This window comes from Eucyclogobius newberryi, unplaced genomic scaffold (assembly GCF_026437365.1).
Source record: "Eucyclogobius newberryi isolate DKJ021-1_F unplaced genomic scaffold, fEucNew1.0.hap1 SCAF_18, whole genome shotgun sequence".
Classification (NCBI taxonomy): domain Eukaryota; kingdom Metazoa; phylum Chordata; class Actinopteri; order Gobiiformes; family Gobiidae; genus Eucyclogobius; species Eucyclogobius newberryi.
This window is the reverse complement of record NW_027315812.1, coordinates 27,374,055-27,391,012: the sequence shown is the minus strand read 5'-3', so window position 1 is coordinate 27,391,012 and position 16,958 is coordinate 27,374,055. Positions and strand designations below refer to the sequence as shown.

The 16,958-nt window shown below is 41.0% G+C and overlaps 1 protein-coding gene across 3 annotated transcripts in view; it reads left to right on the top strand.

The window, feature by feature from the left end:
- Positions 1–16,958, top strand: part of mpp7a (MAGUK p55 scaffold protein 7a) — a 227,548-nt gene that overhangs the window by 26,213 nt on the left and 184,377 nt on the right. For all 3 annotated transcript variants that reach the window (XM_072451195.1, XM_072451194.1, XM_072451193.1), the window contains exon 3: positions 10,162–10,280. In XM_072451195.1, the coding sequence (XP_072307296.1) occupies positions 10,162–10,280 (119 nt within the window). The remainder of the gene's footprint in view (positions 1–10,161; positions 10,281–16,958) is intronic.

The window sequence follows — 16,958 nt, the reverse complement described above, 5'->3', positions numbered from 1 at the left end:
TGCACAAAAATTCATTTTTAGGTTCTAATTAATTGATTGTAATAATTGTAATTTAATAAATACATACCAGCACTTTCTGTTTCCGCCTTTACCAATCTGTCTCTTCCACGCTTCCCGTAGACTTTGGTGAATCTTTCAGCCTTACAACAGACTGTGCATTGTCTGGGTAAAACTTGCTGTGAAGTGTGTGGCTCTGATGATGATGAAAGTTTGGCAGATTTTGAGCGTAGCCTTTTTGGAGAGATCAATGCAGCAATCGATGCTTCCTCTTTCTTTCACTTTCAGTCTGTTCTTTCTCAAATCGTCTCTGTGCACCGGTTATCCTTTTCTTCTCAATAAACCGTCTGTAGCAAGTGGAATCCAAATTCACCGTTCTTCCGTGAATGATTCACAAGGAATTCCTGTATCGACACCTGTATGTACAATACACCTCGGACACCCTTTTTACGGGGAGATCTTCGCCTTATGTCTTCAGAGCTATCCTCATTCACCATTGACATGCCGCATACTAAATGTTGTTTACATCGCGTAGTAATACTGACCGACAACCGGCGATCACCTCATTGGTACAAATGGCATCACGTGACGTTGACACCCCCGTGGCCGATGTGCACATGCGAAAGATATAACACCGCAAATAAACGCTTTTATCTCAAAATTGACAGGGATTTTGATGGAGAACTTTTTCCTGAGCTTTCTTTGTGTAATATCCAAGAACGTGATCTTAACAGATTTTAGTGCCCAAATTTTCGGACCGAGCTTGAACGATGTGGCTTTGAGGTCATGGCCTAAATGTCTGAAGGGTGACTTCACGGTTCAGGGACTTACGACATAGTCTAATCAAATCAATCAATAGTCAATAAATCTTGCGTGTATTTATCAAAACAATCAAAATGGCACCGCTACAGCAGATTCTTGCAGGTAAATCACAGGTGATGACTCGTATCAGATTTTAACAGCAGATTCATGCAGGTAGTCGGTTAAACCAGGGTTTTTGCTTTGAATAATCAAAAGTGTCTATGCTAATCTATATCAAAAAGGGGAAAAATTAGCTTGCGCTAGTGAGGAGGGAATATTAAGACCAGCCAGGGTTTATCCAAAACCACGCCACAACTGCAAATTAAGGCCACACACTGAGATTTGGCTTACGGTTTGCGTAGAATAGGTCCGCGGCCTGGTCCTTGTTCTCCGGACTGGATCCATGGAAAAGGAGCGGAGGGACCGGCGGAGCAGTCTCAGGCGTGTACCGGCAGCGGAGTCAGCGGAGGCGGCGGCGGCGCGTGGCTCAGAGTCTTTCAAACGATGGAACGTTTCCTCAGCGTTAGCGGCGTTTTAGCTCCTCACGCTGCACTTTACTCAGATGGGAACGCGCTTGCTGATCTACAAAAACGACGTAGGTTGCTTCAAAAGTAAAATAAACGAGGTAGAAAAAGAAGAAAATAATCTCAGTCCGATCCCAGGTAGGTTGTATTCAGAGTTCAGAGGGAATTGAGGGCCTGGCCTGGATCCTCATTCCCCACGTGTCGGACTTTGTTGATGAAAAAGGAAATTCAAAAGGTGCGCGTCTTTTCAGACGTGGTTCAAAGAATGGAGAGAAGACAAAAGAGAGCGTGTTCGCCCTGGGGCGTGTGTTTTGTTCAGTGCGCCGGGCAGGCTAAAAGAGGAAGGGGCGGGCGCTACTGCGGCTACTTCCTGTTGAACGTAGTTTTTGGCAAAAATAAAACCCTGTTTTAACATTACACGTTCAACACTTTTAGCAGTTTGTGCACGTTATTTCTTGAGGTAGATACATTTTACATCTTCTTTCACCTTTGGTGGTCATACTCGACTTACCGCCGAAAACATTAAACCTTAAACAGTGGAAATGCATAACACAAGGTAAAACGGCAGTGTATGGCGCAAATATAGACAAACATTCATGACATTATCACATTATCCATAACTTTCATGTCTTCCTGTAATAAATGTTCGTGAGGGGAGAATGTCTGTTATCACAAAAGGACCAGAGCCCTCCTGTGGTGAGAAAAAAAAAACATTGTTCAGAGAGAGTTTCTGTTATCTTGCAGTTGAGGAATGTCACATCTCCATTCCTCTACAGAAGCATATCAAGGCTCGAGAGTGGCCTAGACAGTCTCAGACCTAAATCCAATAGAAGATCTTTGGAGGGAGCTGAAACTCTGTTTTGCTCAGGGTAGAAGATCTGCGTGAAGGAGTGGCCAAATATTTACACTCAGGTGGTCAAATACTTATTTGCGACAAAAACATACAGGCCTATTAATCCCGTAAGGCCGTGCGAAGCACGGCTGTGAAAGTGCGCACGAAATCGAGCGCGAATCGCTCGCCCGCTTCCAAACACTCACTAACGCACTCCTCCACTCATGCACGCCCCGTGCATACTAATTAGTAGTAGGAAAATGGAACATTACCGTTGTAAACGGGCGAAGCCCGTGCAAAAGTGCGCACTAAACGAGCACTTTACATTGGGATGACGACTCGCGGTCGTCATCCCCATATAAAGCACTCATTTGCCCTAAGTAGCTTACGAATATGTTCCCCATCTCTTGCATGTTCCGTGCATATAAGCATGTAATGCAAAAATTGAACATTATTACTGTATAGAGGGCCAAAAACACAAAGTGGGCGGAGCCCACTCAAAATTAACGAAAGTACCCGTCAGTGACCAGGGACCCACACCATGAGGTAGGAAAGCGCGAGCGCTTTCCGAAAATGTATAATTTATGATGAAAAATGGGAAACATTGTTTTCGCATCGGAATATTCTTCTTTCTTCTTCTCGGGACCAACACCCCTATTTTTCACACCTCTAAAAATCGTGCCTCTCTACATTCTGGCTATTTCCCTTTTTCTAAAATAAAAAAAAAAATGTCACGTCAGCGCCCCCAAATGTACCAAAAATGCATTGAGACATAGGAAATGACCCAAAAAAAATCTGATCGTAGAATCATGAAATTTGGCGCAGAGGTAGATGGTGACAAGAGAAGTAAAAAATATTATTACGGCAACGCCGTTCGCCCAACCAAATGTTGGCCATATTGCTTCAAAAATGGCTACGTTTTTCCAAACGTCGTACTTTTACTTACTCCTCCCAGGGCATTGGCTCTAAAAAGCTGAAATTTGGTGAAAATGGTACTGAAGACTGGGACATCAAAAGTTATTCAAATTACATTGATACCTGTCACGGTCTCTGTGCGGCGAAGCCGCAAACTGTAGCAAGAATTTCAGAAATCTCCCAAATTTAACATTTCTGCCGTTTGCGCAGATAAAGTCCGAATTTCGTCAAATTAGAATCAGTTGTTAAACTCTTTGCCCTAACCCTACTTGAAGTGAAATAAATTAATTTGGCGCCACAGCGCCCCCTACAGATTTTATTTATTAATTATATGAAATTTGACACACAACTCAATTTTGGCATCCCCATCAAAAAAGTCAATGAGACCCATGTCATAATTGTTATGACGTTGCCGTAGCGATGACCAAAACCTCCCATGCTATTCCAATGGGGAAATTGCCTGAACATGTTTACACTTTAGACTTTCACGAACTCCTCCCAGGGCGTTAGCCCTATTAACGTGAAATTTGGTGAGACTCATCTTCAGGTGTGGACCATCAAAAGCTATCCACATTTTTATTCAAAGAGTCACGGTGTCTGTGCGGCAAAGCCGCACATTTTGCCAAGAATTCAAAATAAAATTGCTTTTTGAATGGTAAAACAAAGGGGAGAAGATGTGACAGCGTCACCGATTCAGCAGTAGGCGTAATAACAGGACAATTGGGGCGCGTTAGCGCCCCCTCCTCTTGCGGCGTGGCGGCGGCAGCGTGGCGAGGGCCGATCATTGCCTCTTGCGGCTATATTTTTTATTTATATTTAGATTCCATTTCTCACAGTGGAAATGCACCTACGATGAAATGTTAGACTCCTCCACAATTTCTATGTGGGAAAACTTGCAAAATCACAGTGTGTTGAAATAATAACTTGTTTGTTTTAGGAATGTACAATTAATAAAGGATCTAACGAAGATAATACGAGAACCCGTTGCCTTTTTAATACAGACCGGCTTGGTGCTTAGAGCTGACTTTCTTGGCTGTAACAGAAAGCAGAGTAACACTATTCTGTTCTCAGGCCAGCCCTCTCTTCACGCTCCACCACTGCCATCCCAAGTAGAACGCAGCATTGGAAGTCATGTTTTCAGGTCATAGCGTCTGCTCGCCTAATATATTTCATAATACTCTATAATTCCACGTCTGGGCTGTCTTGCTCTCCCTTTTGCCTCCTGCTACTGTGGTGCAGAGAGACCTGGTCACAGGGGGCAGTGCATCCATGACGTGTGCTGTCTGAGAACATCTTCAAACTTCTCCTTTTCTTTGGCATGCTCACATCTTAAATCTTTCAGCCCACTCAGTGTTTGTCTGGGGTTTCTCCCTTTGGACCTTAACCTGTGTGCGAGGACTAATGCAGTAACCATCAGCGCTGGAATTGTTATTTCTTTATGGTTGCGCCATAAAGCCATCACTATCTACTTTTTTTTTTTTTTTACAAGCTTTTGTTGTCTTTGTACTCATAAGGTGGTGTTTAGTGTTTTCCAATGTGGCTTTGCCAAACCACAAATTTACCTTTTTACTATAAATTTCAATATGTTCTCTCGCGAAGTATTCTGTGGTTGTGTACTGTATGTAACCTATGAATGGGAGTGCACCATGCTAGATGTTCACTGTTTCAACATGTTTATAATTACTTTTTGTTCAAAAGAAAGTTGAGTGCAGAGGAGGCTGGTTTAGATTTCATATTGAGATGCACAATATTTGATCTAATCAAACGGGCTTCTCCCATTCTTCTAAAATTGTTTCATTAATGCATGTTTAGTGTAGGACTGTCATTAATGATTATTTTAGTTGTCGACTTGTCAGCGATTGTTTTTTCAATTCGTTGACTTGGCAAACAAATATTTATATTGTACATTGACTCTTTTAAATAAATACATGGATAGATCTATAGATGGCGGCACACCTGCCATTTTGTCTTCCTCTATACCTAAAGTTACAAGAAGGAAGAAGTTGCTCACTTCACTACTGTTGCCAGACTATTAATGAAAGCTCTGTGTTCAGTTTAACCAGTATGAAACATTTCCCTTGAGTAATTTGTACATATAAAAAAAAAGCTGAAGCCTTGGCTGGGATTGTAGCATAGTTGTGTTGTTAGGTCTTTCCTTCTTATTTTCTCATCTTATCAAACCACCTGTTTGTTGACCAAAGCGAGTAGCAATTTGACCTGTATGATTAATGCATTTAATTGTGGAACTGCTGTCATTTGCATAAGAACTGTGTGTATTTTTTTTAGAATTTTGTTTAACCACTGCCAACATGTGGTTGTGAGAGGGGGAACTCTCCGCATAAGGTTAAGAGCTCACTTCGTCCTTACGGGAAGATGGGAGGGACTGCTCCAGAACAAAACCTCCGTGATCCCATGGAATATGGGGCCAGCTCCCCTCCAGTCAAGCCGCAGCACGAGAGAGGCCAGAAGACATGGTCCAAAACAAATCACATCCACCCTTTAGTAGTGCAGAGCTGAACGAGCCCCCGTCTTTGTTCCCTGTTCAGGGTATTGACTTCAGATGCAAACATACTTGTGTCCATCCACACAAGATCTGACCACTGTTGCAGTGGTGTAGTGGCTCATTTAAAAAAAAAAAAAAACAGGGACAATGCAATCATAGATAGTTACAAAACAAAGCTTGTAGCCAGAGCTACTTTTAAACTTCCGTCCCTGGTTGAGCATTTCTACACCCCCCACAAGTCATTAAAACACATTTCCGTTTTTCTAAATAAATCAGTGGTAAATGTACACATCTACACAACTCATTCTTCCTCACTCATACATTTTCACTCATGCATGTTCACTTGTGCACTTTCATAACACATACAGATGGATACAGTTTGGATGTTCTTTCAGCCAGCCCTTCTGGAAGTCTGTCTCCATTTCCTTTCTTTGCTTGTCCACCAAAGCGGTTGTAGATCGAATTTCCATTCTGGTATTGCCCGGTGGTCGAGTGGTTAAGGCGGCAGCACACATGCCAGGCTCCATGTGCAGCCAGCTGCAGTGTTGAGTTCGAATCCCGGCTCTAACAGTTGTCTTCCCTTCTCTCTAATCCCCATTTCATGCTGAGCTATCTAATGAAGCCAATGGGCCAAAAAATCCTCCATTCTAAGTGGACCTTGTTTGGCTTCTGGCAGGATTTCTGTAGTTGTTAGGAAAAGGCTTTAATTTGACAAGGGAAAAAAGTCCATGGCATTGTCTTAATACAATAAAACAAGGTTAATCTAAACATGTATTTCTAATGCACCAAACATGTTTCCAAGCAATATAAACCAGCTCAAAAGGATAGGAAACAACATGGCTGAAGGAAGGATGGCACGCACATCTAGTTTTGAAACTGATCAGACATTTCCGTTTGGATTACTTCTTTCTCCTCTTACTTCTTTCCCCTCTTCTCTATACAAGACTGGGCACCACGGAGCTTAGTGGATCTCAGCGGGTCTGACTGGAGCCTGGGCAAGTTGTCTGTTCAAGGTGATGCCTCAATTTGGCCTGAAATCAGCCGAGGCAGAGATGGCTAAAGTAGTGCTTCCCTCGGAGCTAATTGCTCATTTCTATCTTATGTTTACAAAACCACTGCAAAAATTATTGCTGCATTCAGATGGATCATTTGACTTGCAGCTCACTGGCACTTATAGTTTGTTATTACAGATAGTTTATGTTGTAATACATATAAATAAATATACCCTTCAAGCTTCAGTATATAAAACATGAATTTCAAGTATTTTTCGTATTTTTCCAATATGTTGCTGAGAGGCAGATGATAAAATGTTTTACGAGAAGAGGTCTTCCACTCTCTTCTAGCCCCCACTGTCACTATGTCAGACACAGGGGCAGGTCTCACAGGGGCTTGGTTGTGAGGCCACAACGATTAAGCAGCGGCTGCTTGTCCAACCACGAAATTCAAATTAAGTGGCCACATTTGAACCCAAAACAGACGTTGCATACATGGCTTTGGGCCAAAAAGTCAAATATGAACCAAAATGTCAAAATAAGGTCAGAGATTCGTATCTTTTAGACCCATTTACACAGTTTAAAAAAAAAAAAAGTGGTTTTGGCTTTTAATAGCATTTTAACTGTGAAAATGTTGTCACTCGGTTAATTGAGGTTAATTGGTTAACCTGTTATGAATTCCCCCAATTTAACACCATCTTTTATAAATCTGGTTTCTCAACTTGTTCTCCTACTACTGATTGTAAAGCCTATCCATCTTCATGACTAAATAGTTTTTGCCTGAAAGAATTGTACCTCTGGGCTTGGTTCTCTCCATCGGCTCACACCATCTCCACTTACTATATAATTTCTGTGCTCATTGTAATGACATTTCCATCCCACTACATTACTGACTCTTACCTGCTCCTCCTCATCGTCTGTCTCTTTAAATCATCTTTGATCCATATTAAGTGAGATGTTCTGGTGGGGATCCAGGTTGTAAATGGTTAGAAGGCCAGCTGTCCTTAGGTGGGCTTGTCCGGGCTGATGAGGACCCCACGTCTGTTGCATCAGACAAATGCATACCGAGCAAATTATCCTATGCCTGGACAAGAACGAAGAGGAGCCAGACCTAGAGAATTATTTTCTGCGCTCTCTCGTGGTCAAAGACACAAAATAGTTGCCTGGATTTTTTAATGTTCATTATTAGCTAGATCAATGCAGAGAAAATAACTGGAGTTCCTCACCCATCGTCTCTAGACAGACACACACTCAAACAAAACAGGAATTATCCTTCGACATTAACATTTTCTCTACTGGACTCTACTACATCTTCTTTCTCTTGGTAATCACGTTTTATTAAAAATACAAAATAATGGTATTTAATGATTTGATTTGTTTGCCTCTTTGACACTGTTTTTAATGCCGTCCCTGATGAGCTTTTCCATTCGATTAATTGCACACATTTGGCCATCTACGATGAAACAGATTTGAATTGTGGTTAAAAATCATGAGTTTTAAGTTAATGAGACCGGGACAAAGGGACAGGCGAACGCAAACCTGTGACCAATGGCGAACGCAAACTGGCGACCAACGGCGAACACAAGGCTCTGTCGCTTCTGTCCATGACATCGCTCTGCTGCTAAAAATGCTTCTGTGCAAACCCTTCTACTGATTGCCTGAAAAAGTGGGTTGGCAGACAGTATCTCCCTTTCCTGTTAATGATTGATTTCAGTTACACATGTTGAGACTGCCCCTCTTAGCTCTGTAGATTTTTTTTCTCAAGTCTTCTCAAAAAGTTTGCAAATAAGTTTGTTTTGTTGTTTTGCGTCTTGATGTTGAATGTGTTTTAAGGCTAATTGATGCTCCATTTTTATACATAAACTTATAACCATGCATTCTAAGCCTGGTCACCAGGATCATTTGCTGAATTGGCCACAAACAAATAAGAACAGATCTAACATTTATACAGCCTTGTCAGCTGGACAGTCGCACATTTATTTAAAAAATCATCAGCTTTAGCTTGTTTCTGTAAGTGTCTCCAAGTTGCTAAGCCGGAAATTCTGCACCATACGAAAACAACAATGAAATGCATTGTAGGGAATATACTTGCCTGAAGCCTGCATTACTCCACACTTTCTTGAAGTACACAGAGAAGTGTGGATCAAACCATTGTAAATAATTGGGACACTTTGCGAGACACAATCTACAAGTTTCAACATCATGTTTATAGGTGACTTTGAGCACATTTAAATATTTAAAACATAGACTATAATAGACTATAATTTTGTTTAGAATCATTAATTACTATGGCAGCAATGCTATTTTTTCACCACTGTTAAACATAAATAAATGGCTGGTCCTGCAATCCCACAATGCATTTTGTTAATATTTAGAAAACTGTTTTGGGGATACATCTTTCCTTGATCTAGAAACCACTAGCTTCCATGCCCTCTTCTGTTTAAATTCCATTTGAAATGGTAGTTCCCTTTTGTGTCCCGCTTTAGTAAATCTGGTACAGAGATTCGGAACGGTTTCACATTGATTCTTGGATATGACGCCGTCCCAGGACTACTTTTAAAAAGCTCTTGTTTCTCTGTGGAAGTGGTTATGGTCTGACTCCAGATCTATTGATCAAGCATCCCTCTCTGTGATGCTGGAGCAGCAGCATCTGTGATGCTGGAGCAGCAGAAGGGTCCTAGCATAAACTCACATCTATGCTGGACCATGAGTGTCGCCCCCCGCAGGACACACTGTCCACTCTGGAGAGCAGCTTCAGTGACAGACTGATCCACCCTCGCTGTGTGAAGGAAAGGTTTCGCAGGTCTTTCCTTCCTGCTGCTGTCAGACTCTACAACAAACACTGTTAGCCCTGAGCTGTGTCATTCAGCTTTCAAAATCATGTGCAATACTGTCATAATCATATGCAATACTGTGACATAATGTCAATCATCCTGGTGCAATATTCTCTGTTTATATAACAGCTGATTATTTTTATTAAGGGTATAAAATATTTTTTTACAGGAGTTTTTCTACAAGAGTGTTTTTTATTAGCTATCCGTTTTTTATTATTATACTTCTGTACCTTCTCTGTGTTGCAACACTGGAATTTCCCCATTGTGAGACAACTAAAGGTCATCTTATCTTATTGGGGCAAGCCCTGTTTTATCCGACTGACTGTCTCTAATTCATTTTATTTGTAATATTTGTCTTAAATGAGTTTCACCTCTTATTTCTGAGTGTCTGTCATTTCAAAAAATGGTTCAAAATTACTTGAATTCAGGGTTTCATTTTATATTTATAATCTTAACTTTGGTAGTTTTGACTTGTGAAGATGTATTGATGACGCCTTTGTACTTGTTTCAAGATGTTTCTGTTATTTCCATTAATTCTTATTTCAAGCCAAATTATTAGCAAATTTGTTTTATTATTTCAAGTAAATTTAAGTCACAATTTGATTGAAATGTCACAAGTAATTAAATCTAACCTAGTCAAAACTACTCAAATCCAGATTCTGAAGTCGGGTCAATAACAGCATAGTAGTAACAGTGACTAGTATATCACTTTGTGTGTAGGTTTTCTTGCACCACACTAACCCTCTCCTGTTCTTGTGTCCAGGCCTGTATGAGTTGTTGGCAGCTCTGCCCTCACAACTGCAGCCTCATGTGAGTAGGCCTGAGGACAGCAGCTTTCTGCACAACATGTTCAGAGAGAGGAGTCTACACTCGCTCATCAAGGTAACATCCGTCTAACGTATGCAAGCAGGACATGTCTAAAACTAGCTCTGTTCTTAGGCGTCATACATATATTGTAGTGGCTTGAAAAAAGTAATAATTGTCCTGTCCACCTGAGCTGTGGACCTCTGCAGCTCCTTCAAAGTTACCATGGGCCTCTTGGCTGCATCTCTGATCAGTGCTCTCCTTTTTCTGTCTAAGTTTTGGTGAACGGTCATGTCTTTGTAGGTTTCTAGTTGTAGTATTCAAACCATCATCCATACTCTTACCGTTTCTGGATGATGGTTTGAATAGTTCTCTGTGAGATGTTTAAAGGTTGGAAAATCTTTGGATAACCTAACCCTTCACACTAAGATGTCCTGTCCTGTCTAATGTCTATGGGCCAAAAACATCCTTTAAAAAGAGATAAAAAAATAAATCAATAATTTTGCCAGCCCCTAAATTTAACAATGATGGTTCTGATATTTATTATTCATTAAAGGCTTCTCAATCTTCTCGGTCTTCTCCAGCTCTTTATTATTTCTTTGTACATTCACTCCAGGTAGCCATTTATTTTGCCGCAGCTGCCTTGAGACTGACTGTCTTAGTTGCTATAGAGTTTACAATTGAATAGCTATGTGTTTGTGATTTTAATGCATTTTTTCCTGTCGTGTAAAAGCAGGTGGTAGACCCCCTCTGTCTGGAGTGTTACCTAGTGCCACCTGTAAGTGTGCAGAGCTTGTCAATGGGCACCATGTGCTGCAGCAGCCACGAGACTACATTTTAGCGGCAATGAATAGCAATGAGCACACCTGGACTAAAGGTCATGAGACATGAGACATAACTTAGGTCAGAATATTTATATTTTGATAATTTGCCAAACTTTTTGAAAAAAAATCAGTTATTGTATAATAATTTATTGTGTCAAAATAAAAACTTACTAGAGACAAAACCAAGACTAATCGAGGCTAATTTAGACCTCAACATGGGAAAAACTTGATAAAATCTGCCTATTTAATCCTTTAATTTAAAAAAGCATAAATTCCTGTCTGATGGAGAACCTTGGTGTCGTTACAAATATATTTAGTTGTAGTTGCAATATTGATACTTTTGCGATGTATGGTGCTGCTCTAGTTTAAATATTTAGCCCCTTTTAGTTAGAGGAATTGTCTGAACAAATGTAGAACTGTTAGTTTCATGGTATTGTATCTTGTTGCAAAGAACTGGCCTTTTTTAACCAACAGAAAACATGCCGCATATGATTTTTTGACCAATTCCTGTTTTTGGTGAAAGTTAAGATAATGTCTACACCTGTCAAACTAGGAAGCCACTGAATGGTCCAGGGGAAACCAGGGGCGCTCATGTTTGGACTGTTCTGACTAAAGAGTTAGGCTGTTGAGCAAGGATAATGATGGGCCGGGCCTCCCAAAGAAAACAGTGTAGTGTGGCCCAGATAAACCGGCGCTAATGAAGCTGGGCTCGACTTTCTCAGATATTTCTGCAGCCATGAGGGAGGTGCCCCACGCTCACCTTCTGCTGAACGCCGCTCATTATGGTTTGTCCAGCCAGAAGAATTTACTGTCAGCAAATGTTCTGTGCATAGACTTGTTCAAGGAAATAATAAAGACGGTGGCATTTTAAATCAAAATGACAACGGTAAACCATTTCTCATTTTCATGAAAAATGCACCTTTTTTGTAAATATTCTCTATCTTCAAGGCACAGTATTACAAACTTTTATTTTATTCAATATTTAAAAATAACTCTCAATGTACAGTAGATATACAATAGTTTAACTAGTCAATTAACAAAAAATTGCTTACTAAACTAAAATAGACTACTAAAATAATCGTTGGATGCCGCCCTAGAAATGACTAATAATCTTTGTTTTTTTTAAATCTGCATTGATGATAAACCTTCACTGTAGGCTTATCACAAAAAGTGCAATATATATTGTGATATAAAATATCACAATTAACAACAATATTGAAGAGCACTTTATCCTACTGATATTATAACTCTACAGAACTAAAATCCCATTTAACTCTTTTCTGCAAGAATGTATACCTATAAAACATGAGCAGCATACCAAAATACAAAGAAACACAAGGTACAATGATATCAATATAATTATAGTTATGTCACCCAATACAGCTTAAATAATATTTAAAAAGATATATACTGTATACCAACAATAATTATTTAAGAAAAAAAGTCACTGTAACAGTACTTTGGTTTCTTTCGTTTATAAAGACATTTTCTTTATAAACGGAACAAACAGAACAAACAAAAGAATAGTTTTCAAAAGACGATGATGAATTTCTTCAATGGATTGGATTGTAACAGGCCCTAATTCACTGTATAATGAAAAGCTGATTTACAATCATTAGACGGCTCTATAAAATGTTCCTGCCACTTCTAATATAAGACAGACAACAAAAACAACAATGATAAAACAAACAAGGGTACAAGAGTTTTCAGGCGACACAAATCGACACTGTTGCCACATCAATAACCATACACTACATTCTTTCAAAGGTCAAAAGTGCCCAAAATGTCACCTTCAAAGACATGAATAATATGTTGCGGGCAAACACACATTTATTATACTCAAACATGATTTTTCCAGTGCCCAAAGCACGCCTGGAGTGTCAGTGAAGATCCTGATCATTATTATTAATTTATTTGAAATTCAGAATTGCAGTCTCATTTTAATAATTTAAATATTTTGAAAAGCAGAAATTATATTTTTTAAAGTTCTATATTGTAAAATGCCAAATGTTCCATCAAGCACTGAAAATGATATTTTTCGTCTTCAAAGCTCTTCAAGGAAACATTGGCTCAAATGCAACAACGTAGTTTTCTTTGTAAAGGCCATTTCGGTATAATTCAGTACATCTCACTTCTCAGAAAGTACTTTGCAGCTCTTCTCTTGCTGCAGTGGAAACTCATCTCTGCTCCATCTCTGCTGCATAGCTGCTCCATCGCTGCTCCATCGCTGCTCCATCTCTGCTGCATAGCTGCTCCATCGCTGCTCCATCGCTGCTCCATAGCTGCTCCATCGCTGCTCCATCGCTGCTCCATCGCTGCTCCATCTCTGCTCCATCTCTGCTCCATCTCTGCTGCATAGCTGCTCCATAGCTGCTCCATCGCTGCTCCATCGCTGCTCCATAGCTGCTCCATCGCTGCTGCTCCATCGCTGCTCCATCGCTGCTCCATCTCTGCTCCATCTCTGCTCCATCTCTGCTCCATCGCTGCTCCATCTCTGCTCCATCGCTGCTCCATCTCTGCTCCATCTCTGCTCCATCTCTGCTCCATCTCTGCTCCATCGCTGCTCCATCTCTGCTCCATCTCTGCTCCATCTCTGCTCCATCTCTGCTCCATCGCTGCTCCATCGCTGCTCCATCTCTGCTGCTGCTCCATCTCTGCTCCATCGCTGCTCCATCTCTGCTCCATCTCTGCTCCATCGCTGCTCCATCTCTGCTCCATCGCTGCTCCATCGCTGCTCCATCTTTGCTGCTGCTCCATCTCTGCTCCATCTCTGCTCCATCGCTGCTCCATCTCTGCTCCATCTCTGCTCCATCTCTGCTCCATCTCTGCTCCATCTCTGCTCTATCTCTGCTCCATCGCTGCTCCATCTCTGCTCCATCTCTGCTCCATCTCTGCTCCATCTCTGCTCCATCTCTGCTCCATCGCTGCTCCATCTCTGCTCTATCTCTGCTCCATCGCTGCTCCATCGCTGCTCCATCTCTGTTCCATCTCTGCTCCATCGCTGCTCCATCTCTGCTCTATCTCTGCTCCATCGCTGCTCCATCGCTGCTCCATCTCTGCTCCATCTCTGCTCCATCTCTGCTCCATCTCTGCTCCATCGCTGCTCCATCTCTGCTCTATCTCTGCTCCATCGCTGCTCCATCGCTGCTCCATCTCTGCTCCATCTCTGCTCCATCTCTGCTCTATCTCTGCTCCATCGCTGCTCCATCGCCGCTCCATCGCTGCTCCATCTCTGCTCCATGTCTTCTCCATCAGCATGGCTAAAGTGAGTGCATTATGCCTGCTCCTCTGTCATGGAGCTGCTTTTATCATTGCATATTGTTATCAAAATGACACAAGCGAAAGGATCTGCTTGTACTTTGACTAAACCAGACAATGGACACTCTTTACTGTGGCCTGTACACTCAGCTCGAACATGGCAAGCTTTAGTGGCACACCATTAATAACGAGCTCCACCTTTTTAATTCTGCGAGAGCAGAGAGAAAACCCACACAGCATGTTAAGGCTCATATGGAAAAGCTCATACTTCACCTGCTGCTCTGCGAGTCAAGAGCGGGAGAACGGATCAAATGACACCACCCCCATGTTGTCCCCACACAGTAGTGCAGTTGCAGTAGGTTTTGGGGTCGATCAACATCAGATCTGATGATGTAATAATTTTGAAGACTCTGTATGTTTTGTTGTTTTTTTTCCTGTTTGGGGATAGAAGAGTTCCTCAGTCCAAAATACACCATCAGGAAGGATACATTCATAAGGATCCATGACATTTAAAAAAGCAACATCTATGCCTGTTGCTCAGACTCTTGGCCAATGCTAACCAGAGTTGCGTCAATTAAAATGTTCCTTCACATTCAAATGATTTGTGACGGCAATCAGGCCAAAAAAAAAGTGCGTTTCCGGTCCCCCGACCGACCTGAATTTCAAAACAAAAAAAACCTTAAACATGGCATATATACTGGCCGTATGTTGCGAGAATGTCAAATTGTGAGATGTGTCTGTCCCGCCGTCACCCACGCTGAGAGAGAGAGCGCTACAGCAGTTTGAAACAGTCTCTACTAGATAACTTCCACCGCGGGCTGACTCTCTCACGTGCGAACGGTGAGAAGGTCTGGATCCCCCCCTGAGTATAGATGTAGATAACTATTTTATTCAATATCTGCATACCAATAAGGCCACTTCAATGTGAGGAGCTCACTTCTGAGAAAAGAAAACTGTTTGCAAAACCTGTGCGAGGATTTTTAAATATTAAAAAATTAAATAAAAATCCGACCTACCTACCTGAACTTTTTTGTCCAATGTTACCGGAAACACACTTTTTATTTTATTTGGCCTCACCATATTAGTTTATGCCATGAGTAAGTATATACCATGTTAATTTCATGATAGGACATTTATCTGCTCTCCTCACCAACATGTAAAAGATGTTTAGTGTCACTCTTACCAGAAGCGGACAACATCGGAAATCTCAACTTAAAGTTAGACTTTTTGTAAGTCGTAACACTTTATATTTATGCATCTTTATTTTATTATAGTTTTCATGTTGTACCATACTGCCAAATAAGTTTGTAGTTTGTAAATTTTATCAAGACAAAGATAATAAACCCTTCTTCTGGGGTAACCTTTTGCATGGATCTATTAAATTATGAGTGAGCCGGACGGATGTATGGCTGCTCCGCGGGACTCCACCTCTACGCCCAAGACAAAAGCTCTAATGCAGCCTAATTTAGTGCTTAGCCCGCACCGCTCTCTCCTTATGGCTCCCTAAGTTATGTGGGCCACTGAGCACAGGCCTTAGAGGCCAAAGCACCGCCATCTTGGATTCATCTTCCTGATATACGTAATTATTAGCTCGGTTGCCAGTAAATACTCATTAATGACTTTTAACAAGGCTTTGACCTAAATGTACTCGATGGTTTGGTACCAGCCCAAATCTTCTGGATTATTCATAACTCACTTTTTTTGCAGTTATCGGGAAAAAAATGTGAGAAGTGCTGGAGTCACTCAAATGTTCCCGGACTAAGTTTCTAAGTGATCCCTAGCATCTGCATCTAACATTGGTCAAATCTTTTATTTGTCTATGAAAGAATCGGCCGACTTTCCAAAGCAGAATTGAATGCGTGTGGACCCATGTATTCTACAAACTCCACTACTCTTACTCTACTGTACCACATATTGGCTTATAAAAACATATAATCCAATATTTAAATTCCACCTGCCTCAGGTGGAGCAGGCCTTTAGCCAGCCACATACATCTGTAGTCTGGGCCAACATTTCTTTGTTACTTTACCATTCGTTGCTAATAGGGCTGGCACTGGACTTGGTGTTACACACAAAAATCATGTACTGGTGCCTGTTAGTTCCTTTTAATCCATGTAAAAGCAGCAGCTTGTGTCCAACTGGAAAGTGCTGGCTGTTGTGATGAATGGGCTCATTTTAGAGGAACTGGACAGAATCCTCTTAGTATTAGACTTTACTGTTTATGCGTGGATCAGCCTGGAGGTAACACTATATTGTATTACTCAACCTCTATGTCAACTGACATAGTTATTCAGACTAATATAGAGTGGCTTGCAATAGTATTCATAACCACAAACTTAAATAAATAAATAAATGAACACCACAAAGTGGCACAGAATTGTGAAGTGAAAGGATAATTATACATGATTTCAAGATTAAAAAATAAAATAAAACCGCAGCGTGCAAAAGTATTCAGCCTCCCTGAGTCAATACTTTATGGAAACACCTTTTGCTGCAATTACAGCTTTGCATGTCTTTACCAGCTTAAAACACCTACAGACTAAAAACAGACATTCCTCTTTGCAAAACGGCTCAAGCTCAGTCAGATTTCATGTCAAAATTTGTGAACGGCAGGTTTCAAATCTTGCCACAAATTCTCTATTGGATTTAGGTCTGAACTTTGACTGGGCCATTC